Consider the following 27,231-nt stretch of genomic DNA (forward strand, 5'->3'; position numbering starts at 1 on the left):
GGACATGCTCCTCTAAACCTAAAGTTACAATCCATGATAGGGAGAAGGTGGGAGAGAAAGACTAGTGGCCAGGAGAACCTACTGTACAACACAAGCAGGGGTTTGCACGTGCAACACCATGACAGTAACAGAGGGAAAGCCACAGCACAAGAACAACAAGGGAAAAATACCTCCATAACCACTTAGGTGAAGGGTTAAAGAGCTGCAAGGAAAAGGGCAGGCTACAAAAGGCAAGTAGAAGGTATTTAGCAAGAGAAACGCTAAGACCCATGTGGCATTTTTCAAGTGCTTTATAAACGCCATGAAAATAGCACTAGTTGCAATCCTGCGACATAAGGAACCACACATCCCATTTCACAGCTAAGATAAAAGCAGAAAGGTTCAGAGACACTGAGGCCACAGGCAGCCAGTGTTAGAACTGGGCTCAGAGCTCAGATAAGGCTAGTTCCAAAGCACTCTTCTGAAGCAGTGTTTTTTTCTTTTAAGGACCTGATAAACCTTAGAGAATTAATGTAATTTGTGAATCAAATGCTGGTCTTTGAGAATTAGGATGCTGCAAGAGGTTAAATGCTGCATCCTTACTGCTCTGTCTCAAAATCAATGCACAACCCTGAAAAAGTCACTCAGAAACAATTCAGCTAAACCGTGAACAACATGTTCATTCTTGTTAGTGGGTAATTACCAGAAAAGCTGAGCAGTCAAATCTAATCCTTTCCCTGCTGCCCTCACCTCCTGCCCACACCTCCTGCCCACATCTTTCCCCCAAAAATTTTAACTCTGAAAACAATAGAGTTTAGGCAGTTATAGACAAGTCAAGATGGCCAGCAGGGCAAGGCTTGTCCCAGACCAAGACTCTCCTGCCCACTCCAGGAAGAGCATTAATGAATCCTGGCATGGGATTGCTACAACATCTGCATGCAGCCACTTATCAACACCAGCACCAGAAATGCAAACGGAGCACAAGGGACAAGAAAGGTGTATCAGTCACTAGTATCTAGTGAAACTTCCGCCCAGTGTGTTTTCAGCAGTTTCTGGAAAATGAGGGCAGGTTACTGTCTTACCCAGAACCTAGAGGAACTTCAACTGTAAAAATCCCACTCCCTGGATGTTTAGTAAGATCTGCTGGAGTCAACTTTCTCATAAAACCTCTTCAGTGTCAAGCAAGACTAAATGCATTAAGTCATGGCCAAGACCACACAGCTGAGAGAACTGATGTTCTATGATTATATGAACATTGTTTTATGGTTGAAGAATATATGGAGAATTGGGACATCTTGATACAGAAAAATGTCAGCAAATTTGTGAAAACTCAGAACAATGAAATAATCAGGAGAAGCTAATTTCTCAGAAGAAATAAAACTATGTGGAGGATAAAACTGCTTCACTCAAGTATGCAAAATTCTCAGAAAAAAGACTAATTGCCAGGGTATGTTTTTCATTGTCTTCAGTGGATAAGGCTCATACAGTTTCAGCCAGAAAAATGTAGATTTAGACTATCTATTTGGGAAAGCAGCTTAATAAAAAGGGCTATAGGATTATTTGGGAGATGCAGTAGGAGAAGGACAATGAAGTCCCTTCCTGGCTCTGCTTTGATGTATGACATGATTAGGGCACAGCATTAACATGCACCATACTTGTAAAACTAAAGGGTTGCTAATTATTTAGGCAGTGACAGAAGAACAGAATAGTCTGCTGAGGACAGAACACTTACATTTATGAGAAGCTTGAAATTATCCTGCAGTTTACTAGAAGTTCACTTCTAGTGATCCCAGGAATAATTCAGCTGCTGTGTCCCATGGAACAGTCTAGACATACCACCTTATGTTACTGTACTTACTGTGACAGCTGTTATTCTTAGGAGAGCTTTACAATGCAAAGGTTAAAATTAAAAGATCAGTGACTTAAAAGACTGAAATAAACTTGGCAGGCATGTGGAAGGAGGAAGTGCAGACCTTTTCTCACATTCTCCCATGTTATCAACAATATTGAAAGATGAATCTTTACTTACCAGTAGATTCTCCGGCTTGATATCCCTGTGGACAATGTTCAGGCTGTGAAGATATTTGATGGCACTGGCCAGATTGTAAAGCATCCCACTGGCATCCCGCTCTGTGTATTTGTTCGTGGAAGTAATAGCATCAAAAAGATCTCCTCCCTGGAGCAAAATTACCATGGGATATGAGCAATACTGCTTGTGATATGACTGAAAAATTTAGGGAAGATCAAGGAACATTTTTAAAGGAGGAGGAGGAGGATGGGAAGGGAGCAGCACAGTTTCCTTTCAGCTATAAACTATGGGTTCTGTGATGACATCCCCTGTAATGGCAGGTGAGCAGATCAATAATTCAAAACCATTTGTCATGGCTGAGCTGGTCAGCCAAGAGGCTGGTGTTTCTACTGCAAACCATTCCCACCTGTTGCTGCTTTTGTAACACGTCCGACACTTGCCAGCCTGTGTGTTCAGAGCCTGCTACAAATTTCTGGCAAGACTCCATACTTGCCTGTCATGATGACATTTACCAACCCTTGGCACTCTTATAATCACAAACAGACTGACATCAATTCTTTGCCCAATGCCTGACTGAACCCCAGAAAGATGAAGGAACTCTGAGTAAAACTCAAACTAGCTACCTGTCATCATGGCTATCGTATTTTAAAAGTCTGATTCCATCTCACAAAACTTTGAAAACATGGACTTTAGAAACCACTTTCTCTACACAAGATGTGAAGTTTTTGGTAATGTGATGCCTCTTGCAGTTAATACTGAAGAACTTTAGGGCATGTATGTCAGACAATCATACTGGGTGACACAGGTGGCAGCTTGTGCTGCTTCCAGCTCATCATGCAGCCTAATTCAACTAAAAGCTGCTGTCAGTGAAAGAAAAACAAGAAAACAAGAGAGAAAGACAGAAAGATGAAAAGAAGAAAAACTAAGTAGAAATCCTCAAAGTTGGAATGATCTTCACCAGCGTCTGAGGCAGCCATGACTGTATTTCCAGAGGTGAGTTGGCAAGTGGGGAGAAGGAACTTGGAATTTGGAAGTACTTGGACAAAGATGGAAAAGGAATTTTAAAGATGAGATTAGGAAGGGAGCTTGACAGAGTGCAGGAAAAACCAATGATCTTTTGAGAGATACTACTCAGAGGTATTGAGCCTTTGGCCAAAATCAAAGCAGCATTATAAAGAAAACACAATCCAGCAAGAACAACAAAAAAAAAAAAAAGAAAAAGAAAAAAACCCCCCAAACAAACAAAAATAAAAACAAGAAAAAAGAGAAGACAAAGGATAACTCTGTAAAAACAATGCTAAAATTCCCTGCTGCAGTCAAAACATCAAGAAAAAAAAAATCACAGAGGACTGTATTTAAAAGAAAAAGTAGGTATTTTCTGAAGGAAACAGAGGAGTCCCAGCTTTACCAGCTCTCATAGTTTTATCAACAGCTTCAAGATATTTTCTGGGTTTTTTAAGGCTCAACTCCAGAGCAAACAGTTTTTCCGCTTTCCAGAGAGAGAAGGGGGGGGCAAAGAAAAAAAAAAAAACTTTTCCAGGAATTTGGCTACAGAGAAAAGGGTAGGAAAAGACAACCACCAAAGACTCAAACCTGATAAAACAGACTTCACTTGTCATAAAAAACCCCCAAATTATTAACATTTTTGCATCATTGAGGTGCCACTGAAGTATGCCAGGGCAGGTTTATTCCCATTGTAGATGCAAAGTCCCAGCTCTTTGGAAATTGTTTACAGCCAACCATTGTCAAATCTGGACCACATCAAACTTCTTGCCCTGGCTGGTGACTGTTCAAGACACATCAAGATACATGGTGTCAAGGAAAAGGAGGAACAAAAGGCCGAGCTAAACCAGATAGAGGATTAGAGAGAAAGAGGCCAAATATTTGGCAAAAGTACAATACCATGTACTTCATGGCATTATCTGATCCCTAAGTATTAGGTATCAGCATGTGGCAAAGTATGTGAGATAACTAATCTATCTTCCCTAAGCTCCTTCCTGTGAAACCCCTGTACCAGCTGCTTTTTAACATGAGGCAGTGGATTAGACAGATCTTTGGTCTTATCTAATATGTTCCAGATGCTCAGACCAAGTGTCAATAATATCAGCAAAGCATCTGCCTCCAAACAAAGAAAATGATCTGAGCTATGAAGAGCAAGAATGAAAGAAGCTGACCCTTAAAAACAGAAGGAAAAATTTTGGCTTGAAGTCAGAAGAAAGAGAACAAATGTTCATGCATAGGAGAAACATAAACTCAGAAAAAGATAGAGGCTGCAGAGCAATTTAACAGACAGTCAAGCCAATCTCAAGCAGATTAATTTTCTCCATTTAAGCATCTACTGTAGTCAGTAAAGTTCCTTACCAGGTACCCTGCTAAGAAAAGAGAGCATGTATTTAGTCTGCAGGTTTCTCTGCGGTTAAAAGAGACGTGATATCCTGGAAAAAGTTAACAGAGCTGACAGCTATATCAGGCAGAATTGTTTTCAGACTTTCCTCTCCCCAAAGAGCACTTTAACCTGCAAGGTTCTGCTAAGCCGATTCACACAGCAGGTCACTATCATTTATTCAGGCACCAGGGGTGATGTCAGGATGACATTTCAGTCTTAAATCCCCTGTTTTGGAGTGAAACAGGACCAGAAACATCTGAATGCAGTTTTTATCATCTGTGCACATGAGGAAGTGTACTTGGAACTACAGTAACCAATTATTTATTTATTACCTTGTTATGTAAATGATATGATCTCTCTTTTTCTTCTGCAAAAGTGAAATCATATCCTGGAGCATTAAAGGAAACTCAGCAATAAATCTTGTTTCTTAAATTGGCCAAACCCCTGTTAAGTTTGAATAACAATTTTGTTTCGCTGTGTAAAAAGGCAATGTGCCAGAAACTAGGTCTTTGCTTCCTTTTACAAGCACCACTTGCAATGTGTTTATATTTGTATTTATGAAGTGCTTTTTCTTACACTTTACAAAGCAATGAATGGCCTATCTGCCATGAGGTGAGGGCGGGATTTGCAGCAGTCACTTATGTCAAAGATGTTACTGCCAATTAATGCAGGGTGGTACTAACTGAAACCCAGCCCTGCGCTATCAAGCCTTTTCTCCTTGCCTCTCTTTCCTGTCTGTAAGTTTGATTTAAGTCTTCAAAAGTCAGTCAATAACAGATGATTAATCAAGTCTTACAGTGCACATTATGAAATGGTAACAGTCAGCAATTGGTGAATTAACACTCAATGTCTTTCCAGAAATGCCTTCCCTAGTGCCATAGAGTGCAACAAGGCTTTTCTTCCAATTATATATTAAGGAATAGATGTTTGCTTCAAAGAAACAAAGTTGACTTCCCAGGATCAGAATATTTCTTTTAAATTTCTTCTATTATTCCACATAAAAGTAAAGACTATTGAAACAGTGTTCTCTAGGATATAAGAAGTACAGAGATTCCTATAAAGCCCTTCCATAACATAGCTAAAAGAACATGTGCAGCAATCCTGAAGAGTAAAGAAGAAAGAGCACAAGAAAACAGATTTCTCCAGAAAGTGAATAAAACGCATGTGATTTTTTATATCCATCTTTTAGGCTAGTTATTTTCTAAGAGTTTTCAGTCCCCTCCTCTCTCATTTAGCTGAGTAGGACTTCAATTAAAAATCCATTGGACACTACAGTGTACACATTTTTCAACCATGAATAGCACAGCAGGTTGCACCCATGAAACCAGCTATGTGCTTACGTCTTGGCAGGTTAGACAAGGCACAGCTTTTAGTTCTTAGCACACCTCATGGGGCCACGATGAAGGATTTGTCAATGCAGGATGAAGCTGTGGCTACATGTGATTACAGCGCTGCGCAAAGGGATTGATGTACCTTTGAACAAGCTCTTGCAGACACTGAGGAAAACCGACAGTAGCATGGATTTCATAGTGAGCTCACTTAGAATAGAGCAGAAATTATGATTAAAATAGTGTTAGATGGCTAATGGTATCTGATCTCAAGCTGTGCTATTTCACATTGCATGCCTGAGAGAGAGAGAGGACTGTGATTGTGAAGGGAATGGGGAAATTATTCTGGGACTGGTTATACAAAGAGATTCATGGCATGAAAAAGTGTCTTTCTTTCTGAAATACTTCTGAAAGTATTATTCTTTTGTCTTAGGATTTAACTTTTTCATCAGAGAAAAAAATGTCAGCTCCTTGTCACCAGCATCTCCCAGTGTGCTTCCTCAGAGCTTGGAGGTGGTGGACAGTGGGGTTAGTGGGACCATAAGCTCCACAGCACTACTCAAGTCAAATAGGATATCTGTCGGGTGCAAACCTAAGAGGACAATGTTGCCATCTCCTAAGCTGTGGGGCATAGCCTGAGCTTCTCATAGATAACAAGACTTTCCCAGACTGCCATGAGGACAGGGAAAATCTGTGGGCATCCATCCATGAGCCACACACAGCCTTCCAGCTTTGGACTGGGAACATGGCTTGTCTCACCAGTGCTGCCACAGAGCATGGGGGATAATGGAAAAAACCAAAAACCCGTCTCATTCAACTTGCTCTTGTGTTCCAGACCAGAGATTGAGAAGGTATTTAAGAAACACTTGGACCTGGGATTGCCCTATTTAACATCTCCATGAGGTGCCTACGTTAAGAGCACCCTCTAACCTCAACTACAACCAGAGCAAAGCAGATTAACAATCCTGTTTGCCAAGAGTTGCCTTCTCTCACGACCTCAGGTGGTGCCTGTTTCTAGCCATGGATACAGAGGATGCCCACTGAAGAGGACCACACTCTTAATTTGAGAGGAAGTGATCTGGGTGCCAGGGTTCAGAGTGCCTGATTTGCTCAGAAGTGTTGAGCGTGTACACACAGCAGGCCTCCACACAAATACTGCTGCTGCACAAGTTCATTGACACATTTATCCTTAAACACTTGAAACTCTGTATTTCCCAGGCAAAGGTATGATGGCTGCCCCCAGGGAATGTGCCAATCAGGATACAGAAAAGGAGGTGGCTTCTGGAAAGATATCCTTCCCCAGAACAGTTAAGGAAGGAAGGAGAATCACAAATCCTACCAGCTGATGTGAAAAACAGGTGTATCCTGGTAAAGTACCTATGGAGGACAAGACGCCTTCAGCGGTTTTCTGTTATAATTTGCACAATTTACTCAAATCCATTTTTACCATCTTCTCTGCACAGTGGCATACTTGTGTATTAGTAGCAGAACCAAACTCATATTTGTTGCACTGCACTGTTGACAGTATGGGGGCAAGAGATAAGCTGGTCTGAGCTTCATAATCCAGTTTGAACATACAATTCCACCAGAGAGTGAGCTAAATGCACAAGATCTGGAAGTCACTGTGAAGAAATAAACAGGGTCCAAAATAGAAATTACTGCATTTGCTTTTTTGTTAATTTACTTTTTAGAATAGAATCGTGCTTTAAATAGCAGGCTTTTCTTTTTCACTTTCCCCTTCAGCTTAAATTTAGTTTGCTATCAAGAAGGCAAGTTTTAAACTGTGTTAATATAAATCAATAGAGAAAAAACACATGTAATATTGTTTAGATTTAACATAAATTAATAAAAACTAATGACCTAATGAACTTTTTGCATTTTGAAGGCTGGTATTTATGGCTGTTTGGACTGGGTATATTTTCAATTCACCTCAAGGCAGATTATGGCTTTTTAATGAGTATTCCTTTGAGGAAGGAAACAAAACTGGTGATATCCAAAGTACTGTCCACAGGACACTTCTAAGCATGGCTTACAGGAAGTCAGACAAATATTTGAAATATTTGAAAGCTAATAAAAAAAAATCCGACAGTGGGTTACACATCTTTCAGTATGATGCTAGACTACTTTCAGAGACCCCTTCCATTCTACACTGTTCTGTGACCCCATGATTTTTAGTAAGCCTAAGTAGGAATGGAATTTTTCAACATGGTTGATACAGTAAGCAGCTTGTCTCCAAAATACTCACCTTTACAAGTTCCATGACAAGGTACAACTCAGTTGGCATGTCCATCTCCTCGATCAGAAGTACAATATTGGGATGCTTGACTCGTCTTAAAATAGATACCTCATTCTGGATCATGTGTTCCTGACACACAGAAAAATCTTCAATGAATGTGGGTTAGTGGGAAAAAAATTCACAGTGGAAAAAGCAGAGAGAATTGGGACCTGCATGGATTCTCTGGGGTTTTTCAAAAAACTAACAGATGTTGCCTCCAGCAATACAGAAGGAACATATCTAGAAACAACATCAATGTGGCAACTGAAAGAAGAGAGCGGAACACAGAAAAAGAAATGGAGGAAAAGACGTGTGTCTCATGCAGAGAAAAATAAAATACAGAAGTTTTTAAAATTTTATCTGATGCAGAATCTTTAGATTTAACAACATGATAGTATCTTCTCGAACCATTAGTTACAGTTTTCAAAAGCTAACAGTCAATTGGTGTAAAATTGACATCAATTTAATTAACCTAAGCCTTACACACAGTGACCAGCGTTGTTATAATTATTTGTATTATTTTTCTGCTTTCTATAACACCTGGAATTATGAAAATTAGAGGCTATAACTACATGGATAAAGAGCAAGGAGTCACACACAACCAACTGGAGAATCAACATACACATCTAGAAATGAACATGACAGCTTTTTCTCCTGAAACTCCACGAGTCTCCAGAGGGCAGGAAAAGACTTCAACCAAAGAGATTCTAACACTTGTCAGGAAGGACACAAATACCAACAGTTTCCCAAAATGATCCCTCACAAAACATTTGTTGGAAAAAAACATCTTTGGTGTCATATGTTTTTTGTACTTACTTTTCCTCTACATTTACTTTTCTTGATTATTTTCAGAGCATATTCTCTACCAGTTGATCTGAGGAAAGAGAAAAAAAAGTGTATGTTCAATCACATTGAATATTTTACCCAGCTGTGTTTATATTTTTCATTTGAGTACAGTAAGTGTAGTGAAGAGTTCTAGTCAAATATTTGTTTTTTCCAAGAAACAAGGCTTAGATTTGACTGGTATTGTGAATTTGAGCCAAAGTTATTAAATACACATGCCTGAGAAAAAGACATAAAACTTTTTTTTTTGAAAACATTTCATTGTTTTCAAAACAAGAAATTGCTTAATTTTTTCTTTCATTTTGTAATGAGAATTGTTATTACTTTTTCATTTTTATGTAAAAATACCATACAGTGTTCACAGGTTCACATATTTTCAAAACAAAAAAGTTTTGTTTTCTATTACACAAAAAATACAACCCATGGAAAATACTTACTTACTTTTTACTTAAAGTGAAAAGTCATTTGTTTGCATATCTGCAGTCGCAACTGCTACGATAAAAAGGTCAGTCCTTGGAATAGTGTTTTATGTATTTAGTAAGTATAGGATATTCAGCAGAGTTAAATATGTTGGCTGTTAGGCAGAATGTAAAAGGTTCTGGAGACAGTAAGGAATTACAGAGGAATTAGTTCAGGATGAGAACACATTTCTTTTTAACTACTGCATTGTTTTGAAACCTTATAATATTTATCACTACCACATACACATTGATATTTATTATCTAGATTGCTAAGATAGAAAAATTAGTTGTAGACAAGTTAACAGTATCAACTTCCATTTTTTAATTAAGTTACAAACCCAAAAGATGGCTGTAAGGATGAAAACAAGAAGCTCTGTTTACAAGATGCAGTTTCACCATAAGGTTAAATGGAAAACGGGTAATTTAAGAAAAAGATCCTACTGAAATATTTTCCTTTTGTAATAAGAACCTAAACAGGTTACAAATATCTATTACATTGCCCTTAGGCATGCTTGGTTAAAAATTAAGAAAAAAAATAACCTTTCAAGAATACAGGGCCATTTTTTCATTCTTCATTTCACAAAACACAGTAGTTAAACCAATACATTAAATTGATATAGAGTATGTTCAACAGAGACATTAATGTGTCTAAAAATGTGCTCAGTCTGTCAAACAGGACATGCAATGTGAGTAATACACTGAAAACACTGTATCTGGAAAAGAACTGGGCATTTTCATTGCCATATTAAAACATGGAGAACTTCTCTGGCAATGATGTACCACTTACTTTTAATTTAAGGGAAAATGGGGAATTCAGTAAAAAGAAAACATCAAAATAGTCATTTTGTTTGAGTTCCCAGGCAAAGAGCTAAAACTGTGTCTATTAGGACATCACTTAAAAGAAATCACACAAGATGAGAAGATTTATGAATTGGGGAAAAAGTACAGCACATCTGTTTAAGAGTTGTGCAAATAAAAATTAAAAACTTCTCCTATCTGTACTCCCCCACACGGGGGTTTAATGCTACAGCCCCCCAAAACTGGCTGCACTCCATGTGGGGTACCCCTTCTCAGTGCTGCTCTTCAGTGGCTACAGTCCAAGCTCAGTGAGGGGACAGGAAGAGATTTGGACACTATTTTTTGGGACTAGAAGGAGGAGGTTGAACAAGAAATATTAGAAATTAAGATATCTGGGGTTCAAACTCAGACAAAATATAGCCTCTTTCAATAGAAGTCTCCAAGCTGCTTGGTTGCCCTAGGAATGCTTCCTTTCTGTCATGAGAAAGGAAATTGATGGTTTTTGTTGGCCATGGGAGACTCCATGTACTCCAAGACACTGGGAAATCTGAGCTAGTGAGGAAATGTCAGAATTTGGAAGTATCTGAAAGTTAAAATTGAACACATACAAAAACACCGCAGGACAAATCGTGCATATGATGGAGCAAATATGTAACAAGCAGATGACAACTCTGACTACTCTTTGTTTTGGTAAAAGGAAAATTAAAGCTAAGATAATGTAAATCCTTTCCCCTAAAAAGCTGCAGAACCACAGGCTGTCAGCAGCACTACAACTTACACACTGCCAAAAAATATGCATGGCCATGTCAGAAAGTCACTGTGAAACAGGCATCATGCTCACTCCAAACAATAAAAAGGAACCACAAAAAGTAGGCAACATGTTATGGCTGGACAGAAGTCTGGACCTGCTGCACTATGGCAGAGTTAGATCTCTAGCTCATAACAGGACTTGGTGCCACATTCCCTGGCTCTTTTACACTTTTGCAAAGTTCACAGGGATTTACTCTGCACTGTAGACAAAAATCTATCTCTGTTATATTTGTGTGTGCATTAAAGGTATTTAAGTGTGTGTGTCTGTGCATTCACTTAAAATGGGATTTAGAAGTCCTCACATTAAAATTTTGGAGATGGTTTCTGGCTTCTATTTGGACTGTTCATTGTCAGAAGAAGACGCCTGTGAATGTATTGAAGTGCTCACAGACATGTATTAACCAGTACTCACTCACAGACTGATCTTACAGCTATGGAGAAGAAGTATCCATGTGACCACTGAATTTGTGTAACAAGACCCATGCCTACTTGTTTAACACCTCATGGTGCTATTCCTTTGAAGTCTAATGCACACAGGAATTGTACTTCAGAAGAAAATGGAAAAGTCCTCTGTCCCAAGTATCACCCCATTAATTTTGGCTCTGCAAATGATGGACATCTCAAACTTTGAAGCGAGGTGGTTAAAGAGGCTTAAAAAGACTGCAAAGAATATTTTTGAAGGAGTTTCACATGTACTGGTTTAATTTACCCTCTGAGTCTTTAATTTATCCTTCCACAATTGTGATGGCAAGGGTATACTGCTTTAGAAGCGGAAACTAACAGAAGTAATTCCACTTTAATTTTCAAGATCTCCTGAAGTAGTAGCTCTCTGATAGAAATGGGATCTATGGAATGGTATGGCTCAGAGACCATATATCTGGGAATACCTGGGTAATCACGCTATTTGAGTACATACTCATTAGACACACCATGTTACTGGATACTTCTGGGGCCAGTGGGATAGACAGGAGGACAGGAGACAGTTTTCATTCAAACTCTCAAGGATATTGTAATCAGTACTATTTTTATGTGTAATGTGACCTATATTTAATTTTGTTCATGTATTTTCTCTGAGCTCAGGAAAGAATTGTAACATGCACACTAGCACATTTGTATCGTCTCTCAGCACAAATGGCATTTTCAGCTGAATGAGTTTAGTAAAACCACAACCTTTCTTTATTTCAGCTTCTAATCTGCTTTTCCCAGTCACCATTCACTTCAACTTTAGCTGTCTTTTTCTCTTTTCTTAGCTATGTGTTTTTACCCATCTTTTTAATCAGCCACGCTCCTCCATAGGGTTTTACAGTGCTTTTTTTCTTTCACACTGTTTTGCTTTGCTTCCTTTAGGTTTCCATACAGTTTAGTGTTCAGACCATGAGGTTTGATCTGAACAGCAGTCGCCCTCTGGATGACTAGCTCCGCCATGAACTCACTCTGGCAGAGTGCTAGAGGCTTCTTTTAGAGTTTTGGCCAAGTCCCACAAGCACACTGTCAGCCGATACAAAATCCACTCTTACCCTTTCCCCCAACAGCTGTCTTCCTGATCTCCAAGTTGCACTCTTGGATGCAGAGGTGGACCTGTATTTTTCCAAGGAGACTAGTTTAAAACCAGCCAGGCTAATTTATCATTGTCTGACATGAGATTTAATGTCACTCTCCAGGGTTTATATTATATTCTTACAGGCTAAAGAGCAATTTTTTCTTCGAGCCCCAAGGTGAGATTATAGACTTCTGTAAGAGTCTCCTCTCCAGGATATGGTAATAGGGGATAGAAAACTTAACTCACGAAATTTCATTCTCAAACCTTGACATCTCTATTGTTCTCTCTTTTGGACATCTTCAGGTCTGGCAGGTTTTTGCTTTGTCTGAACTGCTCCTATCTAACATGAGCAATCTTACAGTCATTTCACATACAGGTGAAATACCTTCTTTTATATTCCATAGTGTCCTATTTTTAACAATACCACCAAAAGCCAACCAGAGTTCTGCTTAGAGCATTTCTGTTTGGTTCCCTAATTTTTACACTCTTAAGGTTGGGTAGAGGCAGTTCAAACCTGACCTGACCTAGCAAGAGACATGAACTAGTCAGCCTGGACATTTTCATCAACACTGACATTTGAGGTGACTTGTGACTTCTCTATTCTGGAGCAGATGTCTAAAATCAATGACTGTTTTCACCTCTTAACAGTAAAGGTCACTTAAGAAGTTAGATTTTGGTTTCTGCAGTGAGGCTCATAAAGTTGGAAGGAGCAAATATAATGGCACAAAGCAGGCAAGCAGGAGTTAGATGTCCATTTAATTAAAAATAAACACGGAAGAGACTACTCCTCAGTGTCAGATGGCAGAATAGATGGATCCAAAGTTAGCTCTTTGTACTGACCATTGCCACTACACCACAAATACATAATTTCCTGACATCTTTAGAGAGTGCTCCTACACGTGAAATGTGCCACTGGTCCAACATAAAAGGAGACTTGCAAGAACATACTGCAAGAAAATATGTTATTTCAATGCAACAAGAAAGATTTAACACAAAGAACTGGCAAAATCATGTGGAGTGCAGCAGAAAAAAACCCATATAAACCCCAAAAAGAATTAAATTCATAGATTGCCCCTTGAACTCACTCTTTTTTTCATTTGACAAGGACGTTAGTTTTTCCATCTGGCATTGAGACATTACCTTATTACATTTTTGTATTCTACAAATAAAGATATGATCTGGAAAAAGCATGACATTAATGAATTTTTTTACAGTAATGAGCATATTATCCTCCTCACCTTTCTATACACTCCTTCACAATAGCAAAATTTCCGTCTCCTATAGTCCTTCCAACTTTATATCGCTCTGCTATCGATGCTGGAACCTGGAAACCTTCCTCCAACACTTCTGAAAGAATCATTAGTACATTTTTATTGTTAGTGAAGGAAACACAGATGTTGCACATAACATGCATTTTAAGTCCACAGTTTAGGAGCCTGGAAACCATTCAGTCAGTATCTCACTTACTGTACAGTGAAACCATGCTGCTGACATTGTATATACTCAACAGGTTTCATGCAGATACAATAATGAAAAATAAGGCTTCTGGGGGCTCAAACATACCACCATTTGAGTGTTATATAGTTTACCATTGCCACTGCAATATGCCCCCAAGACAAAACCAAAATTGTATTTTTTTAATTACGAAAAGGCCTCTGTGATCTGCACAAGCGCAGACCAGCCTCCAAAAAGGGCTGGAACTCCTTGACACAGCATGATTAAATATATGTACCAAAGAAGTCCAACACTCAAGCACTTATTTTATTACATCCTGTAAACTGAGACATCCATAAAACTCCTCATGTGCTAAGTGCTAGTTCTCCCCATCCCCCAATATTAAATATTTAGTTTTTAAACAAATGTTCTCAATAATATTACCTTGCATGCAACCTGGGTACCAGATGTTTAGGTAAAATTGCATTACACAGTGTCTAAGCATAAGAAAAGCTTGTAGTTTAATGTGTTTTAGTGCTCATTCCTGTACCATTCTTTTTAAATGTATTTGAAATAGTGTTACAAATACCTAACATGCCTCTAAAAGCTGCCTGTAAACTGCAGCTGATACAAACTAGTATATAAATATTTTTATATAAAAAAAAAAAGCCTCTCAGAAATGTGATTTTTGTTTACACTCTTTAAGACAGTGCATTTAACTGTGTATTTCTCTGTCCTTTGCTCCAGGTGAGTTTTAAAAGTGAATGTTAGGACACAAGGAGGTTGAGGTTTGTCTGAATTCACAGACAGCATGAAGAGTTATTCTCCAACAGGAGCACAGATACACACACACGTGCATAGATGTGCGTGTGAGCCAGCAGTGTTCGAGCAGACCCTGTCCCTTAGCCAACTTGCTCACAGCCTTAGCATGGAGTAAGACTTCCTAAAGACCCAGGACTGCAGTGCGTTCTTTAGTACCATGACAGATGAAGCAAAAATACTGAAATAAGCCAGTCAGCACTGTGTTGCTTGCAGAAATAATACCTCAAGTATTCCGCAAAAAAATATTCCTCTGAAGAGTGATGTCCAGATCAAATTTGATCACGAGTGAACCTAACTGGTTTGCTAAGGCTGAGGAGCTTCCTCATGGAAAATAATCCAGCCTGCAATGCTCCCACTTTCTCTGGCAGGAAGAATGACTCATTTTCTACACAGCTGCTGTTATCACTACACTGACTGCTTTGAAATGTCAGCCTCCAAATGTTACCTTCTGCAGGGCCATCATTTTCATCCATAGAGCTGCAAACTTTGGTGGATGCTAATGAGGTAGAGGAGCCACTGTGTTGGGAGCTCTGGAAATGGAGACACAAATGAAAACAGATGATTTTTAAGAAGCACAAGTACCCACAGCACATTCCTTCTGAACACATGTCCCAGAGAGGCTTCAGTGTTCCCTATATAAAGTATCAATTTACTTCGGTGGGGGGATACATGGATGCTTGGGAAGGGTCCAAATTTTTCCACTGAAATTACACTTTTGGTAACCTCACATTACTGGAGAGATCCTTGATCCATCAACTGCAGCAGTGTGCATGCAAGGATACTGCGATGTATGCTCCATTAGTTTCTCCCTTTTCCACACACATTTTGGCAGGGAAAACTGAGGAGCCGTACGCCCTCTGCAGGCAGGAGACCGCGTTCTCAGAGACCCTATTAACCCAGCAGGCACTAGAGGAACGTATGTCTGTAGCTGTGTCATGGGCAGAATTCCTCACTTTTACAAACCTCCCTCTGTTGACATCCTCCCCAGTTTTGTTCATTATGGTAATGTACAGACAAAAGAAAATGTCAGGGTGAATAATGGTTGCTATTTCATAAAGGGAATTGGTTGGGGTAGCTCACTTGAGGCAAAGACTCTGTAGTTGTACTCTGTTCAAGTACTTGTCCTGCCACTGTCTGAGCTTGTCTGTACAGTTGATGGAGGGAGGACGGTGTCTCTATGGTCCCTAGAAGGAAACTCGTAGCCACCCACCTTGGATGCCAGAAGTATAGGAGGCAGGATCTCACCAGGGAAGCCTTCCAAAGCACCTATCAATGCCTATCAGTTACCTATGGACTTTAGGTACGCACTTTAGGAAAACTGCTTCATCATGCATCTGGATGGATGAAACTACACAGACATTTGAGATGGACTGGATTTCACCAGCAACTTTTATCCTCTGGTGCATAATGGTTACACAAACACGTCTTCAGGATTCGCTTATCTTCAGAGGAAATCAGAAGAAGCTACAAATGTAATGGTGGCCCTTCAAACTTAAAGCCAAACTGAACATTTCCTCAGGTCCTTGTATTGCAACTTAAGTGAAAAATATTCAAAGGATTTTCAAAACTAAAACTTTCCTGGGTTCATAACATTCACATGCTGAAAGTGCTGCTATGTTTCATTATCTTCTTCAGCCTATTTTTACACAGATTGCAGGCTTTACTTTGTGTAACTAACACTATCACTTCCTTATTAGTGTTTGCAAGGTTTTTAGATGCCCACAATCATAGTGTCAATCCACTTTACAAATTAAACACAGATACTTTAGAATTATCTCTCTTGTGACACTGCAGAACACAGCTGATGTGATCAAGAGTAACTGAAGTTGCAGCAGTTCGGATATTTGCTGAGTACTGAGCCAGGGAAAAGGCAGTCAGCAGACTTAAAAGCTGGCCAGTATGCTGATTTCATTTGAACAGAATAACTTTTAATTTCTCCCACAACAGACTAAGGTCAGATGACTTAGACAAAGTCTGAACTTGGCCTATTTTTCACTAAATAATCCTGAGAGTTTGCACATCCCATCTGCCATGAGATTCTCTGCCCTTGTTTTCTTTAATCAACCCCAGCTCTCTCTTTTCATTCAGGCAAGTATTTCTTCTGAGGTTTGACCAGAACCGAAGAATGCACTAATCAGTTTTTGGACTGTTTTTGTTGCCTCTTGACAAAAGAAGTCAGCACTGAGGGATTTTATGCAGTTTGCTAAGATATTGCTGCCCTTGTTTCATGCTCAGGACGGGTTTATATATGTGCTATTCCTGTGCTAAACTCTGCGTGATATCCCAGTAAAAACTTACCTCTGGTTCATTTTTGAACAAATGAGCAGATGTGGATCAAGGTAACGGGGAAATGCTAGGAGTTCTCATGTCTGGAGAAGTCAGTCTCAAAGCCTATTTTTATACACATGTAATGAGAGAATTGTTTCCTTTACAGTCCTGCTTGTAAAATAAGCAGCAAACATGTTCTCTCTACTCATTCTGCTGTGTTTGTTTGTTTTCCTAGAACAGGCATCCAATTTCATACTTATTTTCCCACTCCATGGTCTTTTCTGAAAGGAACTACAATTTAAATATGTTTAATATTTGTTACTTCTACGATCAGGAATGAATCATTACAACATTTAAGGAGTACAAACACAAAAAGGCTAGTGCTAGATATTCAACAGATTATTAAACAGCGAATTTTTTTCTTTTTTTGCACTTTAAATAGTGAGATTACACTTTTAAGTAGATGTTAGGCCAAGGCTGCTGATTGCACAGCACGGTAGCTTTCTTTAGAACCCTGATGGTTTCTTTACAGTCTTGCAGTCATTGCTCTCATCTGTGAGAATGGGAGATGTGAAAATCAAGACCTAACTCAGCAGCCACATCGTCTCAGAATGGGTGCCTAGAGACACTCAAATTTCTATTTGAGGACTTAATTTTTCAAGGACCTTAAAACAAGGCTTAGCTGAGAAATGCAATTGCTCAGTCCTTCCAAAATTAGACATCTTCAAAGGCCCATTTCAACAAAGCACTTCAGCAAGTGCTTCAATTTAAATACAAATAATCTTAATGGTCTACACATGACTGAAATTAAATTGACTCCTAAATATGTCTTAGGCAAACTCCTTAAATATGTATTTAATCTAAGTTTAGTCTAATAGACTGAAAAAAAAGTGGCCCATAGAAAATTTAAAGGAAAAAATTGATCTCATACTGATGTTTTAAGTGGCTCTATTTCTTTTCTTATTGACAGCATATAAAGACGGGAAAGTTAAGATGATATTTGTTAACTGAAGAAGAACTGAAATGATGCATTAGTAGCATATACTGTACCACTGGTCTGCAAACAAAGCATGCAGCTCCTTTGGTGACATCTGCCTGCCAAGCACTGGCATGGAGGCAGAGGCTGAACTTGCCAGTGACAAGGAAGCAGTAGCTAGGAAGACGTGCTAAAAATACACACTGAGACTTTTTAAACTTTAAATAATTATTGAAAAATATATAAAAACATACTTTTCATTACCTTTGCGGAACCCCTCCTATTAAAACAACAGATTGAAAATAAATCAGGAACTGAACATTTGTATACGTTCACCAAGTCTGCTGGTGGCCCTCCTTCCACAATTAAAGAGATGTTACTGGATAAACACGACACAAATATTTTCATCTTTATTCAGCCCTCTTCAACAACACGCAGGCATTTATTTATTTATCTTTACTTCAGCTAGAAGGACATTTCATTTATTTAGGCTTTAATTAACTCGCTGTTCTCACAAGCTGAAAACCCTGTGGGTCCAGCAATCCTTGTGGGTCTCAGTGTTCCTTCCAGTTGGCTTGCCAATCGTGAGGCAGTCTGTCGTGCACGCTGTTGCTCTCACAGATGTGGACCCCATCAGGGATCTTGCAGATGGGGAGGGGGGAAAAACAAACCCCAAGCAAGAGTATAATCTCTTCAACACACAGACTTTAATGCAATTAGCTGTTTTAATTTTAAGAGATGCTGAGGTGCTTGGAATGTCACCACTTTTACACAGATTTAAAAGGGTCCAGTTGCACAGGTTGCCAGCACATGGCCAGTTTTATGGCACACTTTCATAAAAGTGATGGCATAAAAAAATCAGGTCTTTGGTGTAAGGATTTCAGATCCTATTCAGGTTTATAAAACAGATGGCCAGCACACCACACACCTCACTGATGTGAATGGAAACGTTAGCGCTATAGAGTTTCAGCCATGTCTCAGTGGGAGATTTATCTAGCAACTGTTTGGTAAATAGTTTGTATCTCAGTGGAAACTGTGCTAAATCCATGAAAAAAAAAAGCAGCAAAATAAAAATTACTGTAATGTCTGTGTCCTGATACTTACCTTTGTCCTAAATTAATCTTAAAATCCCACTAAACAGCAGGACTATAGCGTCAGCAGTTACAAAATGAGACTTAAACAAGTATGATTACGAAGTTTGTTAGTGCAATTCAGATTCCTGAATCTTAAACCCCAAACACTGCATTCTATTTTCTAAAGCTCTCAAAACATTTATTAGCGCATGTGGAGTCTACAAAGTCTCTCAACAATAGATTCCTCTGTACTTTTCTAGCACGAAGGAAGCATCTGGATGAAATGTGAGTAACAGAAAAGCACACAGGTGTAACACTAAGTTTGGATCTCAGGCAGAGTTCTACTCTTTTAAAAACGGGCTTAATGAAGTGAGGAATAAAATCAGTAAACGAAGTGTAAGCTCAGGAAGGAGGCTCAGGAAAAGGGAATTTCTAATGTCTTTAAATTATGCCTCCTAGGATTGTCCCTCTTCCAAAGAACTATACAGAATTAAAAAAAAATATATATAAATACAAAAATATAAGCATGTCAGTAATATGTGTAAGATGAAGCTCAACTCAGTAAGGAAAAATAATGTTAAAACCAAAACTAAGCAGTTACACCACCACGTTCACCCCTTTTGGAGCCCACACTAGGGTTCAATCTGGTTATAAAAAAACCTTTGCAAGGTAGCTGTCATGACTTCCTGACAGACTCAGTCCCTTTGCCTGAAGATGATCATGAACAATGGTAAAATAAAAACACTCAATGCAGGTATTAACTTTGAAAGACTTTGAAGGGATCAAAAAATTCCTGTAATATGTAACAGTGTTAAGCAAGAAATGAGTCAATGAACAGCAAAACAGTACATCACCAGAGAACAAAAACAGAGGACAGCTGGTTAGAACAGTAAAGTAATACATTTTGATGTAGCTTTTAAGAAGATAAACTGATTTCTTTTATTATTTGACTTAGAGAGAAGCAAAGGGTTACACTGAAATTCCCTCTCCCAACTATATCCAGTCAAAGACGGTTTTGTCTTTTGTTTAACCTTACATTTTTTTGCCCAGACAGCTGAAACAGGGGAAAAAGCTTTCATGTAAACAGTAGAGAGTTGGCAAAAAAAAGTTACTTAATGAAGAAACATGAAATCCACAATCTTCATGCTGGAAGAATGGAACCTAATGGAGTTCAATCTATAGAAAGAGAAATGATGCAACTGTTCTCTTTTCCAGTTTGACTACTGCACTAAACAGGCACATCAGATTCAAATTTATTTATAAACTGCTTCATCTGGAAAGGAACAGTAAAAAATGTATGCAAACCTGCTTACAAACTTATTCACAATTCTACATCCTGCCCTGTATTTTTAGACACTTAAGAGAGGCCCTACAGAGGCAAGTGATTTTTTTGTTGCTGTTCATTTATGCAATTCAGAATTTACACAGTGAGGAGAAGAGGTAAGTTCAAATGACACAAGCAATTATCTGGCGTATTATCAGGTCTTGTGTTGGTTTTCTTCTTTGAGGGATAGAGGGACAAATGGGAGAGTTTGCAAGGAAATGGAGCTGACAGTCTGAAGTTAAATTTTCAAGCTTGAAGCATTTTGTTTTATTAAGATTCCCTTACTAAGCTGCAGCATTGGATGCTTATACACTCATTTGATTTGTGTAACAAGACAATTTGGAAAGACCAACATAGTTTCCTACATGGTATTCAACAATAAATTTAAATGTAACCTCCACTAGTTCCTAACAGCTGCTTCCAAACTTGAGCCATAATTCAAACCCTAGGCTCACTCAGCTCTTGGCATCATTCAGAAAAGATTGATGATACTAAAAAAAAAAAGTATCAGATTCATGGTATTGGAAGCTATTACTGTAATTTCTGTATCCTTATTGTGGTTAACATAAAAAGCTACATGTTCAGTGATGCAATGTGAAGGTTTCCTTTTACCTCTTCTAAAGTTATATGCAGGTAAATTTTTCCACTCAACCACAGAATAAAAATTGAAAACCCACCAACCAAAAGGAGGTTTTTATTTCTTCCACCTAATTAAGGGCACAGCAAAAGAACCACTTTATTTAGTTGCATTTTAAAAGCTCTCCTGGTATTTTTAACTGTTTCTTGGTACAAACAGAAACCTCAATTATTTTGTTTCCACTCTTCCCAATTTCTATTGTATTGTTTCCTTTCTATGTGTGTACACTTTTTTTAGGCAGACCTATTTACCAGCAACCAAGAGCATTTCCAAACTAGAACTTTTATCAGGCTCACAGTTCCCTCCAGGAAAGTGTAGGAATATCAGCTGAAGCATCAGGCTGGCAGATGACATGTCAGAAATTGTAACATCTCTCTTCCCCCACCCCTGCCAAACAAGAAATAAAACTAGGCTATGGACATGCATTTTTAAAGAGTGGAAAGATGTATCAGAAAATTAGGTACTTATTTTAAAACACACCAGGTATGTTTCATTACCATTAGCTTTTCACAAGCATATTTTCCTAATACTTGTCTTAGTAGAAGTTCTGCTGGGGCTGAGCTGTTGGTAGGGAGCTGGTACCTTGCTTTGGATATTCTACTAATTCCCCACTTCATACTTCAAATCTATCCCATCATGTGCACACAAAGTTACCCATAAGCAATTCAAGGCAGTTATATTTACTGTCTTCACAACACCCACTACAGACCAAATTCCTCCCTGTAGGATTTTTTGTATCTACACACTAAAGCCCAGAGTTTATTACTAAAAAAAGACACTGAATGCATCTACTGTTTAAAGGAACCCATTAGGATGCATGAATCCCATATGCTTACACTAAGGCTAGATGTACAATGTTGATCCAAAATGAACAAGCAATACCAAATGCAAGTATTTTGTTAAAGCCTGGTAATCATGTTTCCAAAATAAATTCTCTGAACAGTGTGCATTTTTAATATATATTTATTACATCACTTACAATAATCTACATTAATGTTAAATCTAGCAAAATAACAAATTGCAACCAAGATGACATGGTCAAATATGAAACACAAGTACAATACAGTATGATGAACCAATGGCACAAAAATGAAGGTGATTTTCTTCAGCTGATTATAAGAAATAAAACATTCATCGGCGTTTATTTTGCAAGTTTTACATTTTTTGTTGATAAATCAACAGCTTTCTTTTTGGTTTCCTGCATCACATTAATACAAAAATGGTATAATTTTAAAAGCAAATATCCAAGCACTTTTCATTAAAAAAAATAATTGTATGCATAACTTTGTAAAATCTTAAACTTATGTTGTAAATGTGCCAATATTTACAATATCATAGTGCAACTAAGAAAATGAAGAGGCCTTAGCACAAACATTGTTAGCTCCTCTTTCACTAGAGTCCAAATTCCAAAACACTGTATTGCAGGGCAAACCACAATCTAATTATCCCATATAACATCAGACAACAAGTACACGCTGAATATAGTACAGCTTTCTTCATACTTCACTGCTGAGGGTTAATTTAAGCAAACTCGAGTATCACCACCATGCGCAATCACAGACACAAAACCGCATAGGAGCACGTGCGCGGGTGCACTGCGTGTGTGTTCAGCCCTGTGCTCGCGTGTGCGGACACAACACAGGTGTCACCTACAGACCCACTGCCTGCCGCGGGGACTCGGGGCGCTCAGCCAGCCTGGGAGCAGCAGCCAGCTGGAGAGAGGCAAACTGAGCCGGCCAGAATTGTCATGGCAGCAAGCACAGCTCAGAGTAGCCCCTGCTCTGCTCAGCAGACCCTGCCTTCCGGATAGAAGGGCTTCCCTGGGGGAAGCACACTCATTTCCAAAGAGGGCGACAACCACTTGCTTGCTTTGCTCTGCATGTAAAGGTGTTGCTGGCTGTGCTTCCTAAAGTTACTTTTCATCACTCATAGTTAAAAGCTCTTGTCACTAGCAGATAGAACTGAAAGTGAAGATTAAATAAAAACCAATCTTGTATTTGGTTGCACACCATCAATTGGATACGAGAAAAAGCACAGACAACATTAATCTATGCATTCATCAAGTGATGAGGTAATTTAGCACCATAAAGATTTTCTGTCTGTTCATTTCTCTGCATTTTTGACAGAAACAGTAAACTTGAATTGATCAGAGGTTTTTTTCTATATTACTGTGAATTCATTTTACATTCAGAGTGCAGTTTTTGTAACATATGCACCACATATAGTTCACACTGTAGTGTGAATTATGAAACTGCAGAAGAAAACACTATTTTTTATCTAAATTTTTACTCCACACTATCTCAATCCAGTTGTTCTTCTAGGCTGATGAACAGTATATATCCTTTCTTATAATATACCTTTATAGCCACAATATTAATACCCCAGAATGTTCATCTTTCAGCCAAATGCGCCCTATGAAAATGATTTGTGAAGAGAAAAATAACTAAATATAACATGCTGTTGCTGAATTATTTTACAAATTGGAAATCAATTTTCACATTGCATAATGAATGTTAAAGATTTTACTGATTTCAACAAAAGAACTTCTAATTTTGCATGACTTAATGCACTGTGGAACAGTAGAGTTCAAGAGGAGGCATAAGACTGAACGTGTCAAAAGAATACCATTTCGAACTTTCAAATTTCAGATTTGAGTTTAGGATTAATGTTTTGTCTGTGTGTGTGTATTTGTGCGTAAGGTTCTATCCTTCCCACCTTGGAGTCAATAGTGGCTTTGCCACTAACTTCTGATCAGTTTGAACTTAGCCCTTGTTGGTAGATGTGATCTCTTAAAATTGTACGGAATTCCTTGGGGTAGCTGCTCAGCAAGTACTGGTTGGTGCAGCTCTCCCAACTTTAACAGAGCTGTAGTGAAGCCCACCAGACGAGCATCCTCCTGTTAAAACATTTTCCCCACTTATTTGTTTAAAGTCACAAATGTGACGTAACAGCGCATGGGTTCCAAAGCCATTAATCTATGTATGTGTGTGCGTGCATGTAAATATGAACATACACGTTCTGTGCTTCACATGTGAACTGCTTGTTGCACAAAAGAAGAAAAGAGATTGAAAAAACCAAAACAAAACAAAGTTGCAGAAAGCATTAGGGAAATAATCACAAGTATTCATAAAGCTCAAAGGGAAGCAAAGCTTTCACAATCTATACAAGACTCTTTAGCTACATCATAATCACCTTAGAGTAGGCACAAATAATGCAGCATACAGAGAACTATCAGAGGTTCAAACACTATAAAGTTGCTTAAGCTATTCCATTATTTAATGCAGTTGATGAAATCTAGGAACAAACTAAAACCTGTGCTGTTGCAAGCAGAACTACAGCATCAAGGAACACAATTTCAGTTTCACCCATAAACTGAAACCTTCTGGTCTTGCTCAAAAGAAACATTTCATTTCTGCTCATGTATAATGGGAATTACATTCCACACAAAAAAGGATCTTAAAGTCTATAAACAGTGTACCTTTTCAATCTCTAAGGGACTTTCATTCCTTAAATGAAATATTAATGATACGTCTTGCCCCTGAATAGCCCCTTAATACAAGTCATATGTTGAAATGATTAAATGTTATGGACTAGCATATTCTTTTTTAAAACAGTCTTGATGGAGAACTCACTATGATAACAATTACTGATATAAGGTCCATTTTTCTTTTCCACAGCTAAGCAAAGCCATGGGATTCAGGTTTGCTGGGAATCCGTGCTCCCTGTGCAGAGCAAACATTCTTAATAAACTGCCTAAAGCAGCAGTAGCCTATACGGGAGAAGGGAGGAAAAATAAAATTCCTGGAATTTATTTTCTTTACAGGAAAAAACAATTTTCAAAACGTCAGTAAGTATTTCGTTCAATCTGGTTGAGTTGCCTGAATTTTTGGAAACTGATCCCAATGCACCTTTATATAATATGCATTTCTCAGGATCAAGTAATACATTTTGCAAAGACATTCTCTCATAACAGCTGAAAATGCAAGTAACTTCACAGCTGCAAACTTTTTCAGTAGAACAGGGCAGCCTTAGGAGTAGGGTATGGGGTGAAGGATGGACTTATGGCAGTTCTTATGGCTGGGAACAGTTTTATATTGAAGTCTGAAGCAGGAATGGCAAAACATGCATTTCAAAAGGGAATGACCTGACTGCTTCAGTAAACCTGCCAGATCAATGACTTTCTCTCCAGGTGATACTGGAACCAAGTATTGGAAACAGAGAAGGTAAGTTTTGTATTCTGCTGCCCTTTTATTTCTTTTTGCAAATATCCTCTGTAAAGAAAATTATGTTGATACAGTGAAGCCATAACATCACATGCCAACATTTTCCATCTGCTGAATTTTATCATGGACAAATCAGTCTAAAGGAATTATTTCACTACATTTACAAGTTGGCATGTGGCAGCTAAACCTGTTCTTCAATTCAGTAAATTTTCCTGATTTCAAAATATATTAAATCCTCACTAGTAGCTCAAAAATATAATCTCTATAGATTTTTGTTGAGAATCAGAAACACACTGATTTCTAATTCTTAAATCATTAGTATTTGAGAAAATGAAAGGAAAGTATAAGACTGCAAAAGTGTGTGATCACTACACTATGGGGTTAAATACAACATACAATGGGAAATATTGCTATTATGTAAATTAAGTAGACTAAGATTCTCACAATAAAGCAGCAGAAAACAAACACAAATTAGTAGATATTTGTTAAGCAACTAGTTATAATGCGCGACCTACTTCAACACTAAAGGAGTTTTGCATATTCATGCTGTACAAAAAGAGTACCTCTAGATACTGTGAAAACAGAAAAATTAGGTCAATGGGAGGATGATTTACAGTATCACCATTTCTGTAGGCTTTCTTTTTAAAATGCACAAAATGTCTTCTCATAGCAAATAAAAAAATGATGTTCCTGTTCTTAACATAAGTGAAAATAATCAATTACTTTCTCAGGCAAAATATATTTTTCCAAAAGGTGTCATCATATCTGTGTCAGATGATGCTGCTAGCCAGCAGGCCCTCATATTTCCTCCGTCATAAATCTGTCCATATTTACTTGCAACACATGGATGATCAGCATTAACAGCTCTTGCCAGGTAAAACATTCATAATGCCTGTGAACACCCTTCTGTTTACAGTCATCAGGTAGCAACGCAGTGAAGAGAATTTGAACACTGCTTTGAAAGAATTTACTTTTGTCCTGTGACCACACAGGATTCTTCACTTTCTTTTCATTTAGATAAAAAAGACTAAACTTAGTGTGTTCCAAGTGTGCGTGTTGGGATCAGACAGCGTGGTGCAAGCAGTTTAATATGGCAGGTTTTTTCTTCTCTGCATTTTACCTATTCGTTGGTAAAAGCAAAGTACTCATTAACTGTTCATACCAAAATGAATGAAGACACATATGGTAAAAACAGAACATATAATCAGTACCTTAGATGATAAAAATAGTGCTATTCATAATTGTGCCCACTATGGATTTGTGCGTTATATTCACCTTATCCAATCTTTGTGCCTTTAAGTAGGCACAATGCTGTTCTGGATTTGATGGACATATTCAATGGCTCATTCATTACAAATTCTTGCATTAAAATGCAGTGATAAAGCCAAAAAATACCCCCACACACTAGAATTAATTTGGCCCCATGTTGTTAGTATTAAATATGCAAAACTCTTTTGTGCGATTCACTATTACTGTAAATTAGCAGCTATTTTCTTTAAAAATGTTAAACCTTCATCAAATCACAAACCATAAACATTGTTCCATTTTCTCTTTTACACTGAGTCTCCTACTGAATCCATATCATCCGAAGAGAGTGGGCGATACAGGTCCTGTAAGATGAAGTGCAGTATAGATTTGTTTATTGTGTTTGATTTGTTGCACTGCAACCGTCTTATATTCTTTCTGTTACTGTGGACCAGAAGACATTGTTTAACACAAAATACACATTCTTTATACTCATATTGTTGTCTTAATGTCATATTATTATTTTAATAAAAAAATAGATGGCTAGTAAATAAAGCTGAAGTTTCAATGTACAACATATTCTCAGAGGCAATTATTTTTGAATCCTTTGCTATTAAACACTATTCAAACAGTATTTGTCTCTTCCAGAGAGTCTCCTAATGGTGTGGAAACTTGGAAACATTAATTTAATCTCTAAGGGAATATATTTCCCTTCAGTTTTGCAGTGGCAGAGTGGCAGAGTAAGTGCTTACCTTACATAAGGTAATAAAAACTTGCCAC

General features: G+C 38.1%; 1 protein-coding gene across 4 annotated transcripts in view; it reads right to left on the bottom strand.

Moving 5' to 3' along the window:
- The window catches only part of DCLK1 (doublecortin like kinase 1), a 242,854-nt gene that overhangs the window by 37,492 nt on the left and 178,131 nt on the right, over window positions 1-27,231 (bottom strand). For 3 of the 4 annotated variants that reach the window (XM_032099596.1, XM_032099597.1, XM_032099598.1), the window contains 5 exons: window positions 15,151-15,235; window positions 13,688-13,796; window positions 8,814-8,871; window positions 7,968-8,087; window positions 2,009-2,155 (listed from right to left, as the gene is read on the bottom strand). In XM_032099596.1, coding sequence (XP_031955487.1) covers window positions 2,009-2,155; window positions 7,968-8,087; window positions 8,814-8,871; window positions 13,688-13,796; window positions 15,151-15,235 — 519 coding nt within the window. Of the gene's footprint in view, window positions 1-2,008; window positions 2,156-7,967; window positions 8,088-8,813; window positions 8,872-13,687; window positions 13,797-15,150; window positions 15,236-21,928; window positions 26,817-27,231 lie in introns of those variants that run through there. The other variant, XM_032099599.1, reaches the window with a different exon arrangement.

The sequence above is a fragment of the Corvus moneduloides genome, chromosome 2 (genome assembly GCF_009650955.1).
Source record: "Corvus moneduloides isolate bCorMon1 chromosome 2, bCorMon1.pri, whole genome shotgun sequence".
Taxonomy (NCBI): Eukaryota; Metazoa; Chordata; class Aves; order Passeriformes; family Corvidae; genus Corvus; species Corvus moneduloides.